Source organism: Monodelphis domestica, chromosome 5, assembly GCF_027887165.1.
Source record: "Monodelphis domestica isolate mMonDom1 chromosome 5, mMonDom1.pri, whole genome shotgun sequence".
In the NCBI taxonomy this organism is placed as follows: domain Eukaryota; kingdom Metazoa; phylum Chordata; class Mammalia; order Didelphimorphia; family Didelphidae; genus Monodelphis; species Monodelphis domestica.
Window position 1 is genome coordinate 80,323,899 of NC_077231.1, and position 23,609 is coordinate 80,347,507.

Sequence of the window (23,609 nt, forward strand, 5' to 3'; positions counted from 1 at the left end):
CTGAACTTAAATACCAAGCAAAATAGGCTTTTCCATTTATGACGTAGAACATAAAAACAAGACTATATATAAAAGGGTAGAATTCTCTTATGTACAACTTGTATTTCTTTTTAAGCAGATGACAAGCTTAACCTACGGCTTTCAAAGTTATCCTGCATGCCAATGTTTCTTCTGCGCCTTCCTTTGTCTCTGTCTAAAAGATGATTCTAGGATTTCCTTTTCTCTCCTTTGCACTGCCCTCTTTCTTTCCCTTTCACTGTCCTGCATACCCACACTATAAAAACTACAAAAGAAAAACAAGCCCTGTTCAAGGAGCATATACAGGTAAGCAAAGCCAAGTCCAAGGCAGGCTGGTTCTCAAGGAATGTTCTCAACACTGCCTTTTGCCTCTTACATCCATCATTTCTTTGTTAGGAAGTAGGCTGTGCTTTCCCAACGGTCCTCTGCAATTAGAGCTAGTTCTGGCACTGATCAGAGCTCTCCAGGCTTCGACATTGAAGAAACAGGCTTACTTATCAACAGTATTTTGGCCAAACTTGGCCACCAAAATCATGAACAAAACCCATTCCTGCCCTGCCCTGTCCAAAGGGTACTGGCTGGAGGAAGGAGACCCCATCCTGCTGCCCCCAAGCTTTGTTTCCTCTTCCCTATATAATGAGAGGCTTGAGATAAAAATGAGCCCTGAGATGCCTTCCAGCTTGAAACGCCACAGGGCCTGTGCCCTGCCTGCCTTGTGCACAAAAGCTATTTTTAGTGCTGGGTATGTGGTTTGTTTGGGTTTTCACAGGAGGATTTGCGGGGAACAGTGAGAGAGCCCTGGGTGGCTGGAAGAGAGCCAAATCATGAAATCTTTTGGACACGTCCAGATTAATTTTATCCCCTCTGCTTTGGGAAAGGCCTGACAGGTTACAGCTAACCCAAAGGGTATATCTTAAAACTGGACCTAGTCAGCCCCAGGGGCTACAGCACCCTGGCAGTAACAAATAGGGAGAAGGATTCTTCAACCTTATTCCACACTTGTTACCATCCGGGCTGTTTTGTAGTAGAAGGATCTTAAACATGTGATGCACCATTTTATATTTACATACTCCTTTACATGATCACCATTTAGTCCTCAAACTAGATCTATAAAATGTCTAAAAAAGACAGTGAGGTGCTTCAATGGATAAGCAGCAGGCCTAGAGATGGGAGGTCCTGGGTTCAAATCTGACCCCAGACACTTCCCAGCTGTGTGACCCTGGGCAAGTCACTTAACCTCCATTTTCTAGTCCTTACCATGCTTTTGCCTTGGAGCCAATACAGAGTATTGTCTCTAAGATAGAAAAGGTTTTAAAAAAAAAACCACATTATCCCCATTTTACCAATGAAGAAACTAAGGCTAAGGTTAATCATGGTGATTTGCCTGAGGTCATATATCAGTGACTCAAACTTGGATGTCCTGCCTGCAAAGTACAGAGCTCTCTCCATCACATCTCTCTGCTTCTGGTGTGTGCCAAATGTGTTAAAAATGATCTCTGTGCTTCTGTTGAAGTTCTTTTATTTATAATCAAGCTGGCTTCATAGAAGGTGTTTATATTTTTTCAGCACTGGCTCAGGCATTCCCAATTTCAACTTAATGTGTTCATCCTGTTCAAAAGAAAAAGAAAACCCTTGGCAAAGAGACCTCTTAGTCTACCTTCAAAATAGCAAAAGTAACTTTGAAAGAGAAATAGAGCTACCACGTAATAAGGAAGAAGGAAGAGAAAACCAGGAAGCTTAGGTTCTGAGAATTCTACAAAGGTCAGTTATAAATGCTCACATGGAAAATGGTTCACAATACTAGAATGAACAAAATTATTTTTTAAAGAAACTCTAACACAATTGTTTCATCTTTTTAAAAATGTTCAATTATCAGCCCGGAAGATAGGATGAATTCTACAGGTTCGGACTAAGTGCAGAAGCATCCCACCTACTGAATCCCACCAATCCCCAATACAACTTTAGATCAGGCACTCGGGCTTCCTTTTGCCCACCATGCTCAGCCTCAAAACCCAATATGGGAGTGGAGGACATGATCTCAGCTTGGGAAGGAGGGTCTGTCTGCCAGCTTTCAAAGCTCAGGAATGCTGCCGTGGGGGTTCCAGGTTCCCAGACCTGAAGTTGCAAGCTGCACATCTTTTAGGTCAACAGCCTTTTTTTTAGGACTTTTCCTAATCAATTAAAAACAAACAAACAAAACCCTAACATTTCCAGGGCAGGATCCGAATGTCAGGAAAATCACTTTGGCAGCTGAAGACAGGTAGATTGGAGCAGGAGGACCGCAACAGTCCAGGTGACAGGAGATGTGGGTCTGAAGGAGAGGGGATGGCTGTGTGGAGGGAATAGGGAGGACAGGAGGCATGTGGTGGGGGCAGAACTGAAAAGGTTTAGAAATGTCTTACGCACACCGGGAGAGGACGACTGAGGAGAGGATGGCTCTGGCTGCAAAAGCCTGAATGACAGGAACGATGATGGCGCCCTCAACAGAAATAGTAAAGTTAGGAAGAGGAATCAGTTGGAAGGAAAAGTTGTGTCCTAGAAATGCTGGGTTTGTGACTTGGGGTGCTTATGAAACGTGAGTTTTGAAATCGAGGGCACCAGGCTCGAGCTCAGGAGAGATGAAGGCTGCAGGCCCACACCTAGGAGTCATCGGCATGGAAATGGAAATCGAACACTTAGAAGCTGATCTTAAGGGTTAAGAGGTAAAACCTCTGATAGGTTAAATGTAATGAAAACACAAGGAAATGAGAGGAAATCAGATAGTGTAGGAAAGGGTGTTAACCTGACAAAGAAAAAAATTATTTTCAAAAAGCATTTTAGCATTTTTTAAAAATGTGCTCTGAAATACAAAAGTCCTTAAGTGACTTGCTTAAGGAAAATGTCCAAAACAAAACACTTCAAAAGGTATGAAAACATGGGTAAATGTCCATTCTCATTCCTTGGCATATACAGACACCTTTCTACACAAATTAAAAAAACAAAAAACAAACAAAATAACCCAAGATTAATAAGGCTAAGGAAAGTCATAAACCTATTGCCACTCTTGATAATAAAACAACTTTACATTTTTTAAACTTATATATGTAAAGGACTCAATACACTCGAAAGAACTATATCATGTAAGCCAACTCTTAAAAATAAATGTGCTTGAAATTTATCCAGAGGTAAAAATGTTTCTAAAAATGATCAGATCTGTACATTGTTAGATTATTCCAGTGCCAATGAAGATTCTTTTTCCTCCTCAAATTTAACATTTGTTTCTAATTCAAGTGAAAAAGGATTAAAAACTGGATCATTTGAGGTATAACCTATGATATATAAGAGAAGGGGGTCTGAGCAGGCCATACACATTAGTAACTTCTGTGTAGGTGATTTCAACCCTAGTCCTTACGGGGTAGCTAGGAGGATGCAGAATTCCACTATTAAAAATGTAGAAATGAGGGTGGGAAATGGAAGCAGTGTTGGGAGAAGAGGCATTCCTCCCCGGAACTCTGGCCGCACTGCCATGAGCCGCTCTCCCTTTTCCTTTCCCTCCTGGCTGCTAGCAATGCGTCCCCCATTTCTTTCAACAGCCTATTTGGCTTGTTTCCTACATCTTGATCTAGCTCAGAAGAAAGCAGCTGTTCAGAGGTGGATGCTAATGCTAACAGAAGAGAGAGGGCCTGGAAAAGAAACTGTGATATCATGGAGCAAACAAGCCCGTGTGTTGTCCTCATCCAAGGGACCATAAAAGCACCAATTATCTGAATTACTTGTGGGTTTATAAACACGAACTGCCTGCCCTTTCCTCCAACAATCCTACCAGCTCCCTGTCAAAGATGGAGGATTCCTGGAGACCTGGAGGGCTTGTTTTTATCAGAAATTGCTTCTATGTGACCATACCTTCCTCTCACTTGGGAAACTGGTGAAGGATGACATGCCCAACAAAGAAGGTTTCCTGAACTTTCTGTTCGTCTCTTACAGATTTGTTAGGTTTCACGCACATTCAACATCAGGGTGCCAGATGGTCCCTTTAATGCGAACATCAAACGCTTATTGGATTAGTCACTTTCAGCCCAAAGGGAGTGGAATGTGCACTGAGCCATAGAAATGTTGCTACCTAGTGGCCATCTAGACCAGTGGTGTCAAACTCAAACAGAAAGGGGCTGACTTAGAAAACCACAAAGTCACATTACCCACGTTGTACTGAATTTCTGCTTATTTTGTTCAAGCATTTCCCAGTGCGGCCCAGATCGCAGGTCCATGGGGGGCCCTCTGCCACAAACGAGGGCCACCCAGGCCTCCGGGGAACCCCCCCCCCATCTCCGATGGTTAGGAATGGCCCTCCTTCTGGCCCCAGGAGACCCCAAACCAAGTCCCATCCCTCTCCCAGCCTGGCGGTCAATCAAGTGAGCCACAGCCCCGGCCCTCAGGGAGTGTCCGTTCTGTTGGGGAATCAATGAAAGCAGTTAGACAGGGTTTCCAGCAGAAGGTGACTTCAGGGAAGCTGGGCAGCGCACCAGGGATTCTCGGGAGATGAGGAGCGAGCACGGCCCGGGCAGGGGGATACGGTGTGAGGAGGGTCAGGCCAGTGGAAAGAGCATCGAGGGAAGCGGTGTCAGAAGGCAGGTCGGAGCCGGGCGGCAAAGCACTTAAAATGCCCAACATGAGTGTGCATTTGATCCTACGAGTGAGAGCGCGCCTGGAGCCACGCTGGAAGAACGGCGCAGACTCGCGCCTGGAGGAGATCGCTGGCCCCTCGACGGCGCACGGAGGGCAGACAGGCAGAAGCCTCGGCGTGCAAACGTAGGGACTACGGTGGTAAGAGGTACCAGTACGAACGGACCAGGCAAGAGAGGAGAAAGGGGAGCAGCAGATGTAGAAAGGGCCGTGCAAGAGGGACGAGAGAACCTGGAAGACGGCGGATGAGAAAGAAGCAATCCAGGACAATGCCGCGGCTGCGAGAGGGAAACGAGTTCACTCCGTTTCGGACGCCACGTCGCCCCCAGAGTCCGGGGTCTGGGAGATGGGTTTGGGCGGAGCTCGGGAAATGGGTGGCAAATCGGCAAGTGACACAAACCGAGGAGAGGAGAGGCGCGGCAGGCGGTCACACATCAAGAACCAGGGGTGGCGTCCCCTCTCTCTCGTACGGCAGCGTTTCCAGTTGACTTCTTTTGTGCCGCTCCAGTTTGTGAATGGCCCTCTTCACGGTGCCAAGAATCCAACACAATAACCCATACAGAGTCACACTCGGCAAGGTACAGTGGGGCTATTATTTCTGGTGGTCTGGACACTGTAGTTCTATTATGCAGCCTGAAATGACATTAGCTTTGGGGGACAGCCTTGTCACACTGCTAACCAGGCACGGGAAGGCCTCGGGGCTCTCACCTTCCCGCAACCTTCCGCTGGGCCGCTGGCGCTCCCCCCAACTTAAATGCAGCCGTCCTGGCGCATTTCAATGCGCAAAAGTGTGATCCTTTACATTCTATAAGGCTTTGCTCTTGGCAGAGGACTTTCCTCACCCCACCAAAGGAGGCAGTACTGCAAGCAATAGCATCCCCACTTTACCCAGGAAGAAACCCCGAGTCAGAGGCTGCCCTGCCCAGCACACCTCGAGAACATGGAAGGGCTGGGCCTCCGTGCTCTTGACAATGTACCACACCGGGCGATGTTTATTATTCAGCACAGTAACTTCCAGATCTGTGTCAGGTCTCTGATAAAGAGGTTTATGCTCATCCAATTTAAAAAAAATGTTGATAAAAGCACAGTTAAGGGCTATATCATGCTATGAGAAATTCCCTTGTCTAGGCTGACATATGACTCTTTCCCTTTTAATTCTACACCTAAAAATTGATGAAAACCAAATAGCATTTTATCTCCAGAATGTCCCTAACCTAAGAATTTTTAACCTTATTTAAAAAAGGAAACAAAGGTATTCTGGTATGCCTTATTCTTCAGGACTCTATGCTAATGCAATCATCTCTTTTCTCCCTGATAAATGATGTAAGCAATAAAAAACTATGAAAAGGGAAAAACTTACTTATTATAAGAATGGACAGAGAAGTAAGTTCTCTAGGTTGCACTATACAAAATATTACAAAACAAACTGAACAGGCAAGGTGAATATACCTACCCTGCTGTTCTTACCTTACTCTCTCTGGTCCTCTTTTCCTTAAAAAAATTTTTTGTTTTCATTTAAATTTTATTTCTCCCTCAAAAAAAAAAAAAAAGAGAATCCAAGATTTTTAAAAGAACTTCGAGTCTTGAATTGTCTCCCCTCCTCCTGCTAAAACATTAAGCAGTCTTCTATAGATTTTACATGTGCAACCATGTAAAACATTCTTCCATGTTAATCTTCCTGGTCCTCTCTTCTAATGAGTACCTAGGACACTCAAGGGGACAAGTGAGGCCTGGACGTCATAATTTTGAGACAAAACCACCAAGGGCCTAAAGATTATGTCCACAATTGCAACAAATCTCTCTCTCAGTGGGCAAAGAGAACTCGCTCAGGTACCAGCTCAGCATTCAGAAACAATGGAAGGATAAATTTAGAGACACTTTTAAAAAGCAATTTTTTTAAATCACCACAATTTCCCCCAGTCTCTCTCCCAAAGAGTCATGTCATATAACAAATAATACTTTTTAAGGGGAAAAAAGGTTATTGTCTTTTTAAAATTCTGAAAACAAGTGTACTATATAATACTTGTGGACCACTCATCCTAGCAAAGGGCTGAGGTGGAATTACTATCTTCATATTTCTTCTTTAAGTCATGTTTATTCTCTGTAATTCTGCAATTATTCCCCATGCCTTTATTTTATATTTCTTTCCATTGGCCTTACTGTGTAAATTGTTTCGCTCTCTTTGTTTCCTTCACTGTCCCTGAGTTCATGTAGATCTCTCCATGCTTCTTGTCATTTCTTATATCACAGTGACATTCTTATCTCCAATTTGTTTAGCCATTCCCCAATCAATGGGCATCTATTTTGTTTCCAGTTCTTTTGCTCAATACTTTAGTGTACTCAGGTACCTTTTTCTTGTTAATGGCTTCTTTGGGGTATAAGCCCTGTAATGGAGTCTCTGGGTCAAAGTATATGGACATTTTAGTCATTTATTTTCATAATTCCAAATTGCTTTCCAAAATGGTCACACTGATTCTCAGCTCCACCAATAATGTGCTAGTGTGTCTATCGTACCACAACTTCTTCCCAATATTGACTATTTTCATCTTTGGTCATCTTTGTCAATTTGTAGGGTAGACAGTAACAGCTCATGGGGGAATGACTATTAGTTATATATGTAAAATCCATTCATTGTTTCTATATTTTGGATGCCAAATCCTTATCAGAGAACTGTGATACCAGGATTTTCTCCCCCTATTCAACTACTTCCTTAAAGGGATATTTCTGATGTAAATGCACCTGAAGAAACAAATGATGAGAATTATAACCAAGGCAGAGACAATGAAGAAAATGTAATATCTCCAAGACTAAAAAGAGAGAGAGCACAGAATGACAGGAATAGCGGACAATACCAAATGCTAGTGAGTGGTCACAGAGAACACTTAAGATTGTTCTTTTTAAGAAATTATTTTCTTCAGCAAATTTCTGTACCTCCTTTACCGGCTTTAGAAGAAGTTTTTTTTCTTCAGTGATTTTTTTGTGCCTCTTTTACTATTAGGTCAATTCTGTTTTTTTAAGTGTTATTTTCTTCAGTATGCTTTGGGCTTCTTCTGCAAAACTATTAATTCTCTTTTCAGAATTTTTTTGCATCACTCTCATTTCTTTTACCAATTTTTCCTCTGCCACTCTTTTATCTCTTTAACTCTTTCAGGAATTCTTGTTGGGCTTTTTTATTTATAAGTGCAATTATCGTTTTTCTTTGAAGCTTTGCTTGTAGCTATTTTGACATTATGTTCTTCTGAGTTTATGACTTGCTCCTTTTTGCCACTGTTATACCTATTTTTGTTGTCTGCTCATTTCCCCAGCCTATTTCTTGACTTTGAACTTTATGTTAAAGTACTGTGCCAAGCTTCAGACTTTTCCATGCTGTTGTTTTCAAATCTAGTTCTAGGGGACTGTGAGTTTTTAATGCTTTCAAAGTGGTGTGATCTGGGGAGAGGCATGGGCACTGCTCTCTTGGTACATGCTCTAGTCTTTCCCCGGAAAGGGCCCTATTTCTCTTGTAACTGAAGTAGTGGCACTCTTGTTCTTCCTGACCCGGTTTTCTTGTGGCTACCAGTGCTAGTGCTCCACTTTGGTTTAGAACTGTAACCAGGGCACCAGACTCCTTGTGAATAACCACAAAGGCTCCTCTCCACCCTGTAAGGATAACCCAAGACTACTTATGGGCAACAGAACTGCCAATCACTGCCAACTTCACACAATGCCAGCAAAGGTACCTCTGGAATCGCTAATCAGTTGTCCAACTTCTTTACCAACCCTGGACAGAGTTCCTAAAGCTGCTGCTGCTACCACCAAGGCCCACAGAAATAGAAGGAAGCAATTAAAAACAATTCACAAAACAAAAAGAACCATTCCAAATTAGTCTACTAAAAATAAATAAATAAAAGGAGAGGTTTGAACATAATATACAGAAAATAAAACTGTTTTCCAAAAATTTTTCATCCAGAGTAGCTGTTCACCATCATGAGAAATAATAATCTCACATGCCTTACTGTTGGTCCTGTTACCATGCCATCCTGCTGAACCCCAGATATTGTCATGTGAATTGTCAGGGAAACTTCAGGACTAGTAAGCCATGCCAGTCATCATGCAGCTCCACCTTAGTACCATCTGGCCCTTCCATATGCCTAGCAGGTAAAAAGGTATGTCTGTGGTGCCTCCCCAAAATAGAATGCAAGCTCTTGGAAAGCAAGATCTATCAACACACAGTACACACAATAAATAATTTTATTCACTTACGTCATTCTCTGACTCACCTAAGAATTTTACAAAAACTGATCATATACTAGGAAATAAAGAACTAAAAACAATGTAGAATGGTAGGAATCCTAAAGCATGTCTCTGATAGACCCTAATTAAATAAAATTGTAATCAATAAATGAAATAAATAATAGCTCATACTTGTAAAGTATTTTAAGGTTTGTGAAATTTTACTAATTAAAAAAAATTTATTTAAAAATATTCTTCCATGTTTACATGATTCATGTTCTTTCCCTCCCGTCTCACCTCCCCCTCCCAGAGCCAACAAGCAATTCCACTGGGTTGTACAAATGTCATCACTTGATCCCTATTTCCATATAATTCATTTTTGCTATAGAGCAATCTTTTAAAGCCTGGATCCCAAATCACACATCCATATATGCATGTGATAAGAAAAACTTACTAATTATGATCTTCATATCTGTGCCAAGCAAAGGACTTATTATTTCTACTTGATGGTAGCAATTCACCAAGTGGCAAATGATTAAAGGATATGAATCTTTTCTTTTTAGAGAAGAAACAGAAGATAAAAGAGTTATATAAGAAATGTCATAAATCACTAGTAACTGGATGAACGCAAATTAAACCAATTCTATGGTACCACCTCAAATGCACCATTTTGGCAAAATAGCCAAAAAAAAGGAAAATGACAAAAGTTAGATGTGCTATGGGAAAATAGGTATACTGATGTATTGTTGGTAGAGCTACAAACTGGTTCAGCTATTCTGGAAACAACTTAAACTATGCCACCCAAGCTGCTAAATTCTACATACCCTTTTGACCCAATGATCCTGGGTCTACTAGGTCTCCATGCAAGATATCAAAGGACCCATATGTACAGAATTATTTTTAGCAAATATTTTCTTGGTGGCAGAGAATTGCCACTGAAGGGTGTTCATTAATTGGGAAACAGTTGAAGAAGTTATAGTTTATGTATGGGATGGAATGCTATTGCATTATTTTTAAAATGATAAATTGGAAAAAATGTTCTTTACATTTTAAAAATAAATATTTCTAAAGAAAACATTTTAGAAAGAAATTATTAAGGAGATGGACTGAGAATAACTCAGAAGCACTTGCATGGGCTGACCTGATCAAAAGTCAAGTGAGAAGAACCAGAACAACTGATACAATAACAACAAGAGTACAAAGACAAACAACTCTGAAAGACTTAGGATCTCTGATCAACATGGTTGGGTTGGATGCCGCTAATATGGAAATTTGTTTTGCTCAACTATACATATTCCTAACAAGTTTCATTTTTCTTAATTTCTCAGTGAATAAGGGAAGGGGAAGGGAGAAAATTAAAAATAAAGCTAAACTTAAAAAATTATTCCTATTTTACAGATAAGGAAACCAGGCCGAGACAAGTTAAGTGATTTGACTTGCCCAGAGTCACAAAGCTAGTATGTGTCATGGCAGGATCTGAATCCAGGTCTTTTGGCTCCCAATTACTACACTGTACTCACATCATGTTGCCTCTGATATAAAAAAAGAATAATTCTAAGAGTCTAAAAAGTGATATTCTAAATAATGAGTATGTCAACAATCAAAACATAGAAACAACAATCACTAATGCCCTAACAAATAAACATATCTCTTCAGGGATATACCCTGTAGAGTATTACTAACAAAAAATAACAAATTGAACAATTAAAAAAATGTTTTGCAAATGAGTAAATTCTGAAAAAGAGTAACCGTTTTTCTATCTGATCAGATCAAGTACTCTAGAGATAATATTTTCAGGGTATTGTAGCCTTCTCATCATAGCAATTATTTTACAACTACTAAACTTCTCATTCTCTTCAAAAAGTTATGGTTAAGGAACTTAGTTTTAGAACAAGAAGAGACCTTAGATACCTCCTAACACACACAGCCTTTTATTACGGAGGAAGAAACTGAGGCTCCCAAAAGATAGGGTGTTATACAGGTAGTAAAGTTATATAGGGAGTAAAGAGGCAGAAATCAGGACTTGAATCCAGTACCTCTGATGCTAAATCCAAGTTCTTTTTCTACTGGACCACAGTTAACATGAGCCACTCACTCCCAACCCCCAAATTACGGTTTTAGATTGGTCACAAAAATTAATTGGGGAAAAATAAACAAATGTATTTACCATTATCCTTGCTACTGTTTTCTTCAATAGTCATTTGTTCAGCCAGCTCAGAAAGTGATTCATCAATGGTCTGGCTTCCACGAAGGGTGAGGGATAGTCTTCTCTTAAACTTTTTCATTCTACCAATTTATAGTCTGGCTTAGAAAAGCCTAAAAAAGAAAAAAAGGAAAATAAATTATAGCCATGATTACTTGGATACTTAGAAAACATTCTCTCTGAACTAGATCTTCAATTCACTGGAAATTTCTAGAATTGGGATATAGTGGAATCTTTCTTAATGAAGACAATGTATTTATTTTAATTTTTTTCCCCAAAGTTAAATGATACATATTGTCTCCCTTCCCACTTCTCTCCTGGTTCCCAGAGTTGACAAGCAGTTCCACTGGGTTATACATGTGTTATGACTCAAAACCTATTTCCACATTGTTCATTTTTGTAATGAGGAATCCTTTAAAACCAAAACCTTAAATCATATAACCAAATCAACAAATGATAAATCATATGTTTTCCTTTGCATTTCTACTCCCACAGTTCTTTCTCTAGATGTGGATAGCGTTCTTTCTCATGTCTCTCAGAATGGTCCTGGATCACTGCATTACTATTAGTAGCAAAGTCTGATATTTGATTGTCCCACAATGTTTCAGTTATTGTATATAATAACCTTCTTCTGGTTCTGCTTATTTCACTCCGCATCAGTTTATGCAGGTAAGATAATGTATTTTCATTTAAATTTTCACTCTAAAAAAAGTTATTAGTGTTATTTAGGCACCAGTATGTTAGTTTAGAAAACTTACTACCATTATCCAAGCATCAGAAAGTTAACCCAAAAAAAAAAAAGAAGTGTATAGTCATTGAGCCATTATGGAAAAACCAATATGTGGAATGTTGGGTGTGTTTGCATGACAATTTCAAGAGTTCTGCAGAAGTTCAGGGGGCCCAACGTTTTCTAAAGAGGTAATGGAATGAAGAAAAGCCCAAAGAGGTCATGTAGCTAACTAAGCCAGGAGCTAGAAGAGTTTGATGATAAATGGACTGAGCTATAGAGTAGATCTCACATTTTCCCAAATAGCCAACTAAGATGGCCAGAAGTGAGTGGGATGAATCAATGGTCCAGGCATTTGGAAAAAAAGTGGAAACAGCAGGAAAGATGATCAATTCTGATATTCATTTATTCTGATTTGCCCTCTCATCAATCATATGAGGCTATAAGGGACTTAATGAATGAATAATTACAAAATAAAATATTCTAAGAGAATTTTTCAGAGACTCGTTTGATCATCATACTTGTTTTAGTTTAATAGTTCTTTGATATCACCTCATACCCATAAGATTAGTTAAGATGACATGAAAAGAAAATAACAAATGCTGAAGGGATACTATTAGTGGAGCTAAGAACTAGTCCAACCATTCTGAAGAACAATTTGGAACTACCTCCACAAGAGCTATAAAATATTGTCTTAAACTTTAGTCCAGCAATGCTGCTACAAGTCTTCTATCCCCCCAAAGAAAAGCAAAGGAAAAGGCCCCGTGTGTACAAAAACATATATAGTAATTTTTTGTGGTGGTAAAGAATTGGAAATTATGGGGATCAGTTAGGGAATGACTGAACAAGTTATGGTATTTGATTGTGGTGAAATATCATTGTACTATAAGAAAAGGTTAAAGGGGTACCTTCAGGAAAACCTAGTAAGACTTATATGAACCGATGCAAAATGAAGGGAACAGAACCAAGAGAACAATGCACAGAGTAACAGCAACATTGTAATGATGATCAACTACAAAAAAGTAACTCTGGATCAATACAATGATCTATTGAATCCAAAGAAATCATGATAGAAAACGTTATTCACCTCCAGATAAAAAACTGATGGACTCAGTGCAGACTAAAGCAGATTTATTTTCTGTTCTTTGTTTTTCTTGCTCCCTTGCCCTAGAACAGAGCTAATTCAGAAACATGCTTTTTGCATAGTATATAATGGGTGTGGTATTTCCTGCCTTCTCAATAGGTAAGAGACTGAAGGGAGAGGATTTGTAACTAAAAATAAAAATAAATGTTAAAAAAATCTCTGATGGGAAACTTTCTAATATAGATAATTTCCTACTTTCTTATCCAGTAAAATGAATCCTGTTCACCTTTTCTATTGACTGACAAAACAAAATCACAGAAAGAGAAAACTGGAAGAAATCGTAGAGATTAGTTTCATTCAACCTCTTAACTTACAAACAAGAAATGGAAATCCAGAAAGGTTAAGAGACTTCCCAAAGATAACAAACTAAGCTAATTAATGGCAGGTTCAGAACAAAAGCCTAGGAAACTGGACCTTTACTCTGTTGGTGGTAATGCCAATAAGAATACTGAAGATTTTGATGCCCACTTGACTATAAGGCATCAGACTAATTAATTACTGAGCAATTTTAGTTCCAAGGTTGTCATCCTCCCCCCACCCCCCATCTATATCTATCATATCTATCAATATGTCACTTCTGGCTCTTATCACTAAAACTCTCTCTTAGTCTTCCCTCAAAATGATTCTTTAATCCTTAAGTCTTCTAGTTGAATCTCTAAGGACTCCATTAAGTGGACATCTAACCTCCATTTGAAGATGCTTAGGTCACAAATAACATCAATATCCAGTGATTTAAAATGTGTCTATAAAGGACTCATATTTCTTAGGACACAGACTAATTTTTTTATTTCCCAACATCATTTTTGGTTATTTTTCAAATACTTAAAACTAGTCTTGTTTGTCTGGATTTATTATTCCTAAATAATGGCAATTAAAACCCTAAATAAAAATTACAATAGTAACTCTAATCAGATATGGGTAACACCTTGTAGAGAAATTATCTACTGTCTACAAGTCTCCATTTTTACTTCTGATTCAACTCAAAACAGAAGGCAGGCTTGATCTAGCCTCAGACACTCCTTGTCCTGTGACCCTGGGCAAGTCAATTAACCCCAATTGCCTAGAGCTTACTGCTCTTTTGCCTTAGAACTTATACTTAGTATGTATTCAAAGACAGAAGGTAAGGATTTAAATTTTTTTAAACTACATTAAATAATGCTATGAATCACCTGTATTTTTTCTTTCACCAACTCCAAAGTCCATTTTTACTTAAATCTTCTGTACGGATACCTAGATTTATACAAACTTTTTAACAGGTCTAACTCAAACATTTAACAAGTGTAAGCTGAAATAAGCAGTTAATTGTTTTAAGAAATGAGTATCATTTCACTGGCCAGATTAGTCAGGTACTAGCTAAGAAACATTTTTTATATAAGGATGACATAGACACCTTATCAACTATATTTTTGCACATATTTCACAATTACATTTTCTTGGTCTATACCTAGGATTTTCTATATAAATTTACTTAAAAAAATACATATTATTCCAAAGGAAAAGACTAAATGAATAGAGCAACCAAATAGCACTATATTGTATGCTTCTATTTTACCTTACTATTTTAAAAAAAATTGTCTCCACAGTATTCATTTATATTTTGTTTCTAAGCTTTTCAATCACTTGACCTATTTTTTTTTGTTTTTTTTTTTAATTTTATAGTATTTTATTTGATCATTTCCATGCATTTTTCATTAAAGACAAAGATCATTTTCTTTTCCTCCCTCCCACCCCCCGTGGCCGACGTGTGATTCCACTGGTATCATATGTGTTCTTGACTTGAACCCATTGCCATGTTGTTAGTATTTGCATCAGAGTGTTCGCTCCGAGTCTTTCCTCTGTCATGTCCCCTCAGCCATTGTAGTCAGGCAGTTGCTTTTCCTTGGTGTTTCTACTCCCTCGGTTTGTCCTCTGCTTTTGGATAGTGTTTTTTTTTCCTTGATCCCTGCAGATTGTGCAGGGACATTACACCACCACTAATGGAGAAGTCCATTACGTTTGATGATACCACAGTGTGTTTGTCTCTGTGTACAATGTTCTCCTGGTTCTGCTCCTCTCGCTCTGCATCACTTCCTGGAGGTTGTTCCAGTTCACATGGAAATCCTCCACTTTATTATTCCTTTTAGCACAATAGTATTCCATCACCAACATATACCACAATTTGCTCAGCCATTCCCCAATTGAAGGGCATCCCCTCATTTTCCAATTTTTGGCCACCACAAAGAGTGCAGCTATGAATATTTTTGTACAATTCTTTTTGTCCATTATCTCTTTGGGGTACAGACCCAGCAGTGCTATGGCTGGATCAAAGGGTAGATATTCTTTTGTCGCCCTTTGGGCGTAGTTCCAAATTGCCCTCCAGAATGGCTGGATCAGTTCACAACTCCACCAGCAATGAATTAATGTCCCTACTTTGCCACATCCCCACCAGCATTCATTACTTTCCTTTGCTGTTATGTTAGCCAATCTGCTAGGTGTGAGGTGATACCTCAGAGTTGTTTTGATTTGCATCTCTCTGATTATAAGAGATGTGGAGCACTTCTTCATGTGCTTATTAATAGTTTTGATTTCTTTATCTGAAAACTGTCTATCCATGTCCCTTGCCCATTTATCAATTGGAGAATGGCTTGATTTTTTGTACAATTGATTTAGCTCTTTATAAATTTGAGTAATTAAACCTTTGTCAGAGGTTTTTATGAAGATTTTTTCCCAACTTGTTGTTTTCCTTCTGATTTTAGTTACATTGGTTTTGTTTGTACAAAACATTTTAGTTTGATGTAGTCAAAATTATTTATTTTACATTTTGTGATTCTCTCTATATCTTGCTTGGTTTTAAAGTCTTTCCCTTCCCAAAGGTCTGACATGTATACTATTCTGTGTTTACCCAATTTACTTATGGTTTCCTTCTTTATGTTTAAGTCTTTCACCCATTTTGAATTTATCTTGGTGTAGGGTGTGAGGTGTTGATCAATTCCTAATCTCTCCCACACTGTCTTCCAATTTTCCCAGCAGTTCTTATCAAATAGTGAATTTTTGTCCCAAGACCTGGGATCTTTGGGTTTATCGTATACTGTCTTGCTGAGGTCGCTTTCCCCCAGTCTATTCCACTGATCCTCCTTTCTGTCTCTTAGCCAGTACCAAATTGTTTTGATGACTGCTGCTTTGTAATATAGTTTGAGATCTGGGACTGCTAGGCCCCCATCATATGTGTTTTTTTTCATTATTTCCCTGGATATCCTTGATCTTTTGTTATTCCAAATGAACTTTGTTATGCTTTTTTCCAAATCAGTAAAGAAATTTTTTGGGAGTTCCATGGGTATGGCACTAAATAGATAAATAAGTTTGGGCAGGATGGTCATTTTTATTATGTTGGCTCGTCCTACCCATGAGCAGTTAATGTTTTTCCATTTGTTCAAGTCTAGTTTTAGTTGTGTGGCGAGTGTTTTGTAGTTGTGTTCATATAGTTCCTGTGTTTGTCTCGGGAGATAGATTCCTAGGTATTTTATTTTGTCTAAGGTGATTTTGAATGGGATTTCTCTTTCTAGTTTTTGCTGCTGAGCTGTGTTGGAGATATATAGAAAAGCTGATGACTTATGTGGGTTTATTTTGTATCCTGCAACTTTGCTAAAGTTGTTGATTATTTCAATTAGCTTTTTGGTTGAATCTCTAGGATTCTTTAAGTAGACCATCATGTCATCTGCAAAGAGTGATAACTTGGTCTCCTCCTTGCCTATTTTGATGCCTTCAATTTCTTTTTCTTCTCTAATTGCTACTGCTAGTGTTTCTAGTACGATGTCAAATAATAGAGGTGATAATGGGCATCCTTGTTTCACTCCTGATCTTATTGGGAATGCATCTAGTTTATCCCCATTGCAGATGATATTAGCTGTTGGTTTTAGATATATACTGTTTATTATTTTTAGGAATGACCCTTCTATTCCTATGCTTTCTAGTGTTTTTAATAGGAATGGGTGTTGTATTTTATCAAAGGCTTTTTCTGTGTCTATTGAGATAATCATGTGGTTCTTGTTGGTTTGCTTGTTAATGTGGTCAATTATGTGGATGGTTTTCCTAATATTGAACCAGCCCTGCATCCCTGGTATAAATCCTACTTGATCATGGTGGATGACCCTTCTGATCACTTGCTGAAGTCTTTTTGCTAGTATCCTATTTAAGATTTTTGCATCTATATTCATTAGGGAGATTGGTCTATTTTCTTTCTCTGTTTTTGACCTGCCTGGTTTTGGAATCAGTACCATGTTTGTGTCATAAAAGGAGTTTGGTAGAACTCCCTCTTTGCTTATTATGTCAAATAGTTTGTATAGTATTGGGATTAACTGTTCTCTGAGTGTTTGATAGAATTCACTGGTGAATCCATCAGGCCCTGGGGATTTTTTCTTAGGAAGTTCTTTGATGGCTTGGTGGATTTCATTTTCTGATATGGGATTATTTAAGAATTCTATTTCCTCTTCTGTTAGTCTAGGCAGTTTGTATTTTTGTATATATTCATCCATATCACTTAAATTGGTATATTTATTGCCATATAATTGGGCAAAGTAATTTCTAATGATTGCCTTAATTTCCTCTTCCTCAGAGGTGATGTCCCCCTTTTCATCTTTGATGCTGTTAATTTGCTTTTCTTCCTTCCTTTTTTTAATTAGATTGACCAGTACTTTGTCTATTTTGTTTGTTTTTTCAAAGTACCAGCTTCTTGTCTTATTTATTAAATCAATAGTTCTATCACTTTCAATTTTATTAATTTCTCCCTTAATTTTTAGGATTTCTAGTTTGGTTTTCTGCTGGGGGTTTTTAATTTGGTCACTTTCGAGTTTTTTTTATTTGCATTTCCAATTGATTGATCTCTGCTCTCCCTAGTTTGTTAATATATGCACTCAGGGATATGAATTTACCTCTGATTACTGCTTTGGCTGCATCCCAAAAGGTTTGAAAGGATGTCTCGCCATTGTCATTTTCCTCGATGAAATTATTAATTGTTTCTATGATTTCTTCTCTAACTAAACGATTTTGGAGTATCATATTGTTTAGTTTCCAATTAGTTTTTGATTTGGTTTTCCATGTACCATTACTGATCGTTATTTTTATTGCCTTGTGGTCTGAAAAGGCTGCATTTATTATTTCTGCTTTTCTGCATTTGTGTGCCATGTTTCTGTGACCTAATGTATGGTCAATCTTTGTGAATGTGCCATGTGGTGCTGAGAAGAAGGTGTATTCCTTTTTATCCCTATTTATTTTTCTCCATATGTCTATTAATTCTAATTTTTCTAAGATTTCATTCACTTCTTTTACCTCTTTCTTATTTATTTTTTGATCTGATTTATCTAAATTTGATAATGGTTGGTTTAAGTCTCCCACTAATATGGTTTTACTGTCTATTTCTTCCTTCAATTCTCCTAGTTTCTCCATTAGAAATTTGGGTGCTATATTATTTGGTGCATATATGTTGATTAGTGATATTTCCTCATTATCTAAAGTCCCTTTTAACAAAATATAATAACCTTCCCTATCCCTTTTGATCAGGTCTATTTTTGCTTTGGCTTTATCAGATATCATGATTGCCACTCCTGCCTTCTTTCTGTCACTTGAGGCCCAGAAGGTCTTACTCCATCCTTTAATTCTGACCTTGTGGGTGTCTACCCGCCTCATGTGTGTTTCTTGGAGACAACATATGGTAGGGTTTTGGATTCTAATCCATTCTTCTATTTGTTTACGTTTTATGGGTGAGTTCATCCCATTCACGTTCAATGTTATGACTGTCACTTGTGGACTCCCTGGCATTTTGATATCCTTCCCTAATTCTAACCTTTCTTCTTCAGCTCTACCTTTTAGTCCAGTCATTTACTTTAAATCAGTCCCCCTTGTATTTCCCTTTCTACCCCCCTCCCTTCTAATTCCCTCCCTTATTTTCCCCTGTAGTCTTTTTAAAAATTCCCCCCCACCCTCTCCCTCCCTTGTACTGCTTCCCTCCCCACCAGTCTGTTTTTTACCCTTCTACTCCTCTATAGGGCGCAAATCTATTCTCTTCCCCAATGGATTGGATTGTTCTTCCCTCTTTGGGTCAGTTTCAAAGTACGTAAGAGTTGAATATTTCCTATCTCCGACCTCTTTACCCTTCCAGTGTATCGATGTTCTCCCCCCTCCCGCCATGAGCTTCTTTGTGACATATAAATTTACCCCCATTTGTTTCTTTTCTCATTTCTTTTAGTCATAACCTCTTTTCTTTTTTAGCTTTAGTCATGTATATATATATACATACACATGTATATGTATTTATGCATGCATATATCTATATACCTATTTATGTCTTGTCCTTTTCTTGACCTATTTTTTTGAGAAGGGACCTCAAATAAATGTATGTTTATAAATTCTATCATTATAACATTTGTGTGTTCCTAAAATATACATGGGGAGAAAAAATAAAAAGGTAAGATTTAAAATGTTTTAAATATTTGTATTTTATTAGCAATATAAAAACCATTTTTGTTCACACTAAGTGATATTTTATAAGTGATTTTTGATTATGCTTGTTAGTTTTGAAAATTTTCTGTATATGTGATAAGGCAGGATAATAAATAACTCTTTGTTAGTAATTATTTGGGCGATTTAATTTATGTAGCTAGCCAATAGGTCAACTTCTTTTTTAAGATTCATTTTTGTTGGAAGCTACAAAATGTAGCAATCAAGTAACAGCTCATGGTAGCACTGAAGCTAACAACTCTTCTGCAAGAGGGGAGGAGGCACTATTCTCTGGATGTGGACGGATACCACACATAATGCCAAAACAACCACAGCAAAAGTAAATGATCTGCTTCCCATAAATCCATTCCTTTTTACTTCTGCTTCCTGGACAGTATCAATCCATGCATTTCCTGTTTGGATGCTGCAGTCAGGTTTGATAGGAGCATGAGGAAGATGGTGCTGGGTTTGAGTAGATTAATACATGGCAGGCTGGGGGCAAGTTTGTGAAGGATGCTGAAAAGCCAACCAGAAGAGTTTATGCTGGATTTTACAATGGACCACAATAAGGTATTCACTCTACTAATCAAGAAGTGGAGGCTACAAGATGTGTGTTCTAGAGACGTCCAGTTTGCTAGGGCATGGTCTCTGGGGGCAAGAAGATGGCAGTGAAGTCGACTGCAAAATAAATGGGTGAAGAATTGAACTGAAACCCTGGGTAAAGGTGTCCTGCTCTCTCCTGATTTATAGCAAGGGAAGTGCCACGCCTCGTATAATGTAAACTTTAGCAGAAAAGATTTCAAAGAATTTAGAGAACAATGTGGAGCATCCCTTGGCCTAGGCAAGACTTAATTCCATCCAAATATTTGTTAAGTTCCTACTGTGTACAAAGTGATGTGCTAGGCACCAGAAGAGCTAGGAAGTCCAAGAAGGAAAGACACAAGTGGATGACGGTAACATAGCCATGGAGGTATAGCTAGAGAAGAACAAAAGAGGTCAGAGAGAAGAATGAGAACGCTACAAGGAGAAAGGGGGCGGGGAGCAAGACGATTCTCTTAAGTAAAACACTGAAGATAATCACAAATGACTTTAGATGGCTTGCCAATTAAACCGGGAATAAGCAGAAAACTAGGGCAATAAACACAGTGAATGGCAGAATCAACACATATTTGCAAAGAAAATTGTGATAGGCAGGAATGAATGATGTTATCTATTAAGAAAGTGGATGGGGGCAGCTGGGTGGCTCAGTGGATTGAGAGCCAGGCCTAGAGACAAGAGGTCCTAGGTTTAAATCTGGCCTCAGACACTTCCTGGCTGTGTGACCCTGGGCAAGTCACTTAACCCTGATTGCCTAGCCCTTACCACTCTTCTGCCTTAGAATCAATACAATACATGGAATCAATACAAGACAGAAGGTAAGGTTTAAAAAAAAAAAGAAAAATAAAGTGGATAAGTTTTCCAAGGGATAAAATATACAAAATGAACAAAAGTCTGAAAACTGAACCTTAGGAAATATTCACACTTATAAGCAAGAAAAAAAAAAAGAGGATGAGGAAATTCAGAACAGGATACCATGGAAGACCAGGAGAAGAAACCTAAAATAGAGAGCAAGTCGTCAGCTGGGCCAAATACAAGGAGGGGAATGAGGTTGAGAGGAGATGCCCCTAGACTTCACAAAGTGGCCTTTGAGGGAAAGGGGGCATTAGGAGGGCAGGAATGAACACACAGTCTGTACAGAAAACAGAATTATTCTCTTTTGGATACAAAGATATCTGGCCTGTAGCCTTCCAGACAATGTTAGGGTCAGTACAACATTTTTAGAGGAGGGGAGCATTATCTGAACAAGGGGAAAAGCTGTGACCACCAGATGAGGGTAAAAAGCTGACTAGTCTGTAAACTCACCTAGCAATTTGAAGATTTCTACCTTATTTTTGTGACCCTACGTGGGAAGACAGATGACAATGTGTTTAAGGAGAGAGGTAAGGGAAAGTGCACTTTCAATTTTGCTTTTTAAAAGCCATATAAAGCAGCATCCTTAACTTCCTTTACCAAGATGCAAAACCTGTTTTAGCTGCATTAAAAGGAAATAACATTTTTTTCTACACATAGTGGTGCTATATTTGTACCTTAATTTTCCCTTCATCACTTCAGCAAAACTTTTCATTTCAGCTCAAGTGTTATAAAGCAGTATTCAATTCAGGATTCATTTCAGAAGAAGTCCCTTGGAAAATCCAGGAATGAGAATGAAAGCCAAGTCCAACAAGTCCAAAACCACAAGAAAATGGTTCTCTGTTCAAATAGTACTTGCCAACTAACCTAATCCCATATATTCCTTGGTTCTATTAACCTTAGTCCAATTAAAAAACAAGTTATTGAATATATAAAGGGATAAGCAGCATAAACTAAAGCCAGAAACAGTTTAACAGAAAGATAGGTACCTCAGTTCAATTTTTACATTCGATTTGAAAATAATTAAATACACTTTTAAAAAAAGCTTTATTCTAGAAAAGCAAGACAAGGAGGCCTTTGTAATCTGGTGATCTGAAATGTTGGGGGCTTCAAGTCAGTGGTAATGTGGACTAGAGGAAAGAAAACTGAATTCATAAAGAGCCTTCTTTGTTCAAACCTCTGTTCTCCTGCCTACATGGGAGACCAGAGGAGAATGAGTCACTTAAAACTCTCTGGGTCATTTTCCCCTTAGGTGCAAAGGTGGGATGAGTTACATAACCTGTAAGATCCCTTCCAGCTCTAAATCCTAGGATCTTCTAAATTCAAATGCTTAATATTTATTAAAAGAATTTTATTTTTCTCACCCTGACCTGACTTATAACCCCCTCATGGGTTATAAGGAGCAGAGGGGGTTGGAAGAGAAAATCAATTTCTAGTCACTGAATAAAATAAAATTTAATTACAGAAACAAAAACAAAGTTCAAATGCTTATGACACGTATTAGATAAATACGTCAACTTAAGCTTACTACAGGAGGTCAAATGTTAAATGAATCTTTCACTGCAGGCTTACACAATGAGTGCTGCACCCTTTGCCCATGGAATATTGAATTTATATTACATCTTTTCTGACATTGCAATAGGTCATGTGAAAAATGAAAGTTGACAACCTGGAGAGGCATTAGAGAAAACTCCAGCACAATCAACATTCACATTAACCATTCAAGATAAAAGCACTGGTGGTCAAAAGAAAGCACAAGATTTACAGTTTGGGGGCTAATCCAGATGGGCACCTTCTCCTCAAGTTAACTGTCTCAGATGTGCTAATGTCAGCACAGGAACCCAAGTGGTCCTGACTCAAGGACTAGGGGGAGGGGAGATATAGGGGACGAGGTGTCAGAACAAAATTACAACAAAACCAAGGGCTGGGGGAAAAAAGATTATTAAAAAATATATCTGATATCAAAAACAGACCTAGAAAGTAAATTCAGAGATCATTTAAGAAGTAATAAAGTCCTTGAAAAATCCTAATTTAAAAAATAAAACTGGACACTATTTCAACAAATGATAAAGAAGATCCACCTAGAGCTACTAGAACTAAAAGGCAAAGTGAAGATAGTGAAGAAAAAAAAAATCTATCCATGAGATCCATCCAAAAGAAATCCTTATAAAATCAAGTCCTAGAAATGTCACAGTCAAATCCAGAGCTCCTTACTTGAGAGGAAAAATCATGCCAGCATGCAGAAAGAAGCTGTTCAAGGCCCAAAGAAGTTCAGGTGGTTCTTACATGGGACACAAGTGCATTTCAAAAGGCAAGAGAGACTGGCTTACAATTAGGAATAACTTACCCTGAAAAGCAAAGCATAATTCCCCTAGAAGGACAAAAATACCCAATATGGAACTGAGGATTCATGGGGATTTCTGATGAGATCAGAGCCAAGCAGACAAACACAACAGTCCAGAGACTGTGTAACTGGGAGGATTTGCTTGATGATGTAGTGCTAACATTCTAATGGGGAAAAAGAAGTGTGTCCTTTCTAAAACTGAAGGTCTTTAAAGGAAATTGGGGCAGTAGTAAAAAAGTAAAAACAAGAACCTGGGACAAGAATGATTCTGTTGTGAGGACTCAAAAAAGGGAAAAAGAAGAGAGTGGTGGCAAAAAGTAAATAGAATAGACTAGTGCAAAAGGAGGAAGGAATGGAGCATAAGAGGGGGAAAAAAGCAGGA

The 23,609-nt window shown here is 38.5% G+C and overlaps 1 protein-coding gene across 5 annotated transcripts in view; it reads right to left on the minus strand.

Annotated features, from left to right (window-relative positions):
- Positions 1-23,609, minus strand: part of CDK17 (cyclin dependent kinase 17) — a 138,036-nt gene that overhangs the window by 65,367 nt on the left and 49,060 nt on the right. For all 5 annotated transcript variants that reach the window (XM_001364494.4, XM_016425732.2, XM_007503241.3 and 2 more), the window contains exon 2: positions 11,057-11,205. In XM_001364494.4, coding sequence (XP_001364531.1) covers positions 11,057-11,174 — 118 coding nt within the window. In that variant the 5' untranslated portion in view covers positions 11,175-11,205. The remainder of the gene's footprint in view (positions 1-11,056; positions 11,206-23,609) is intronic.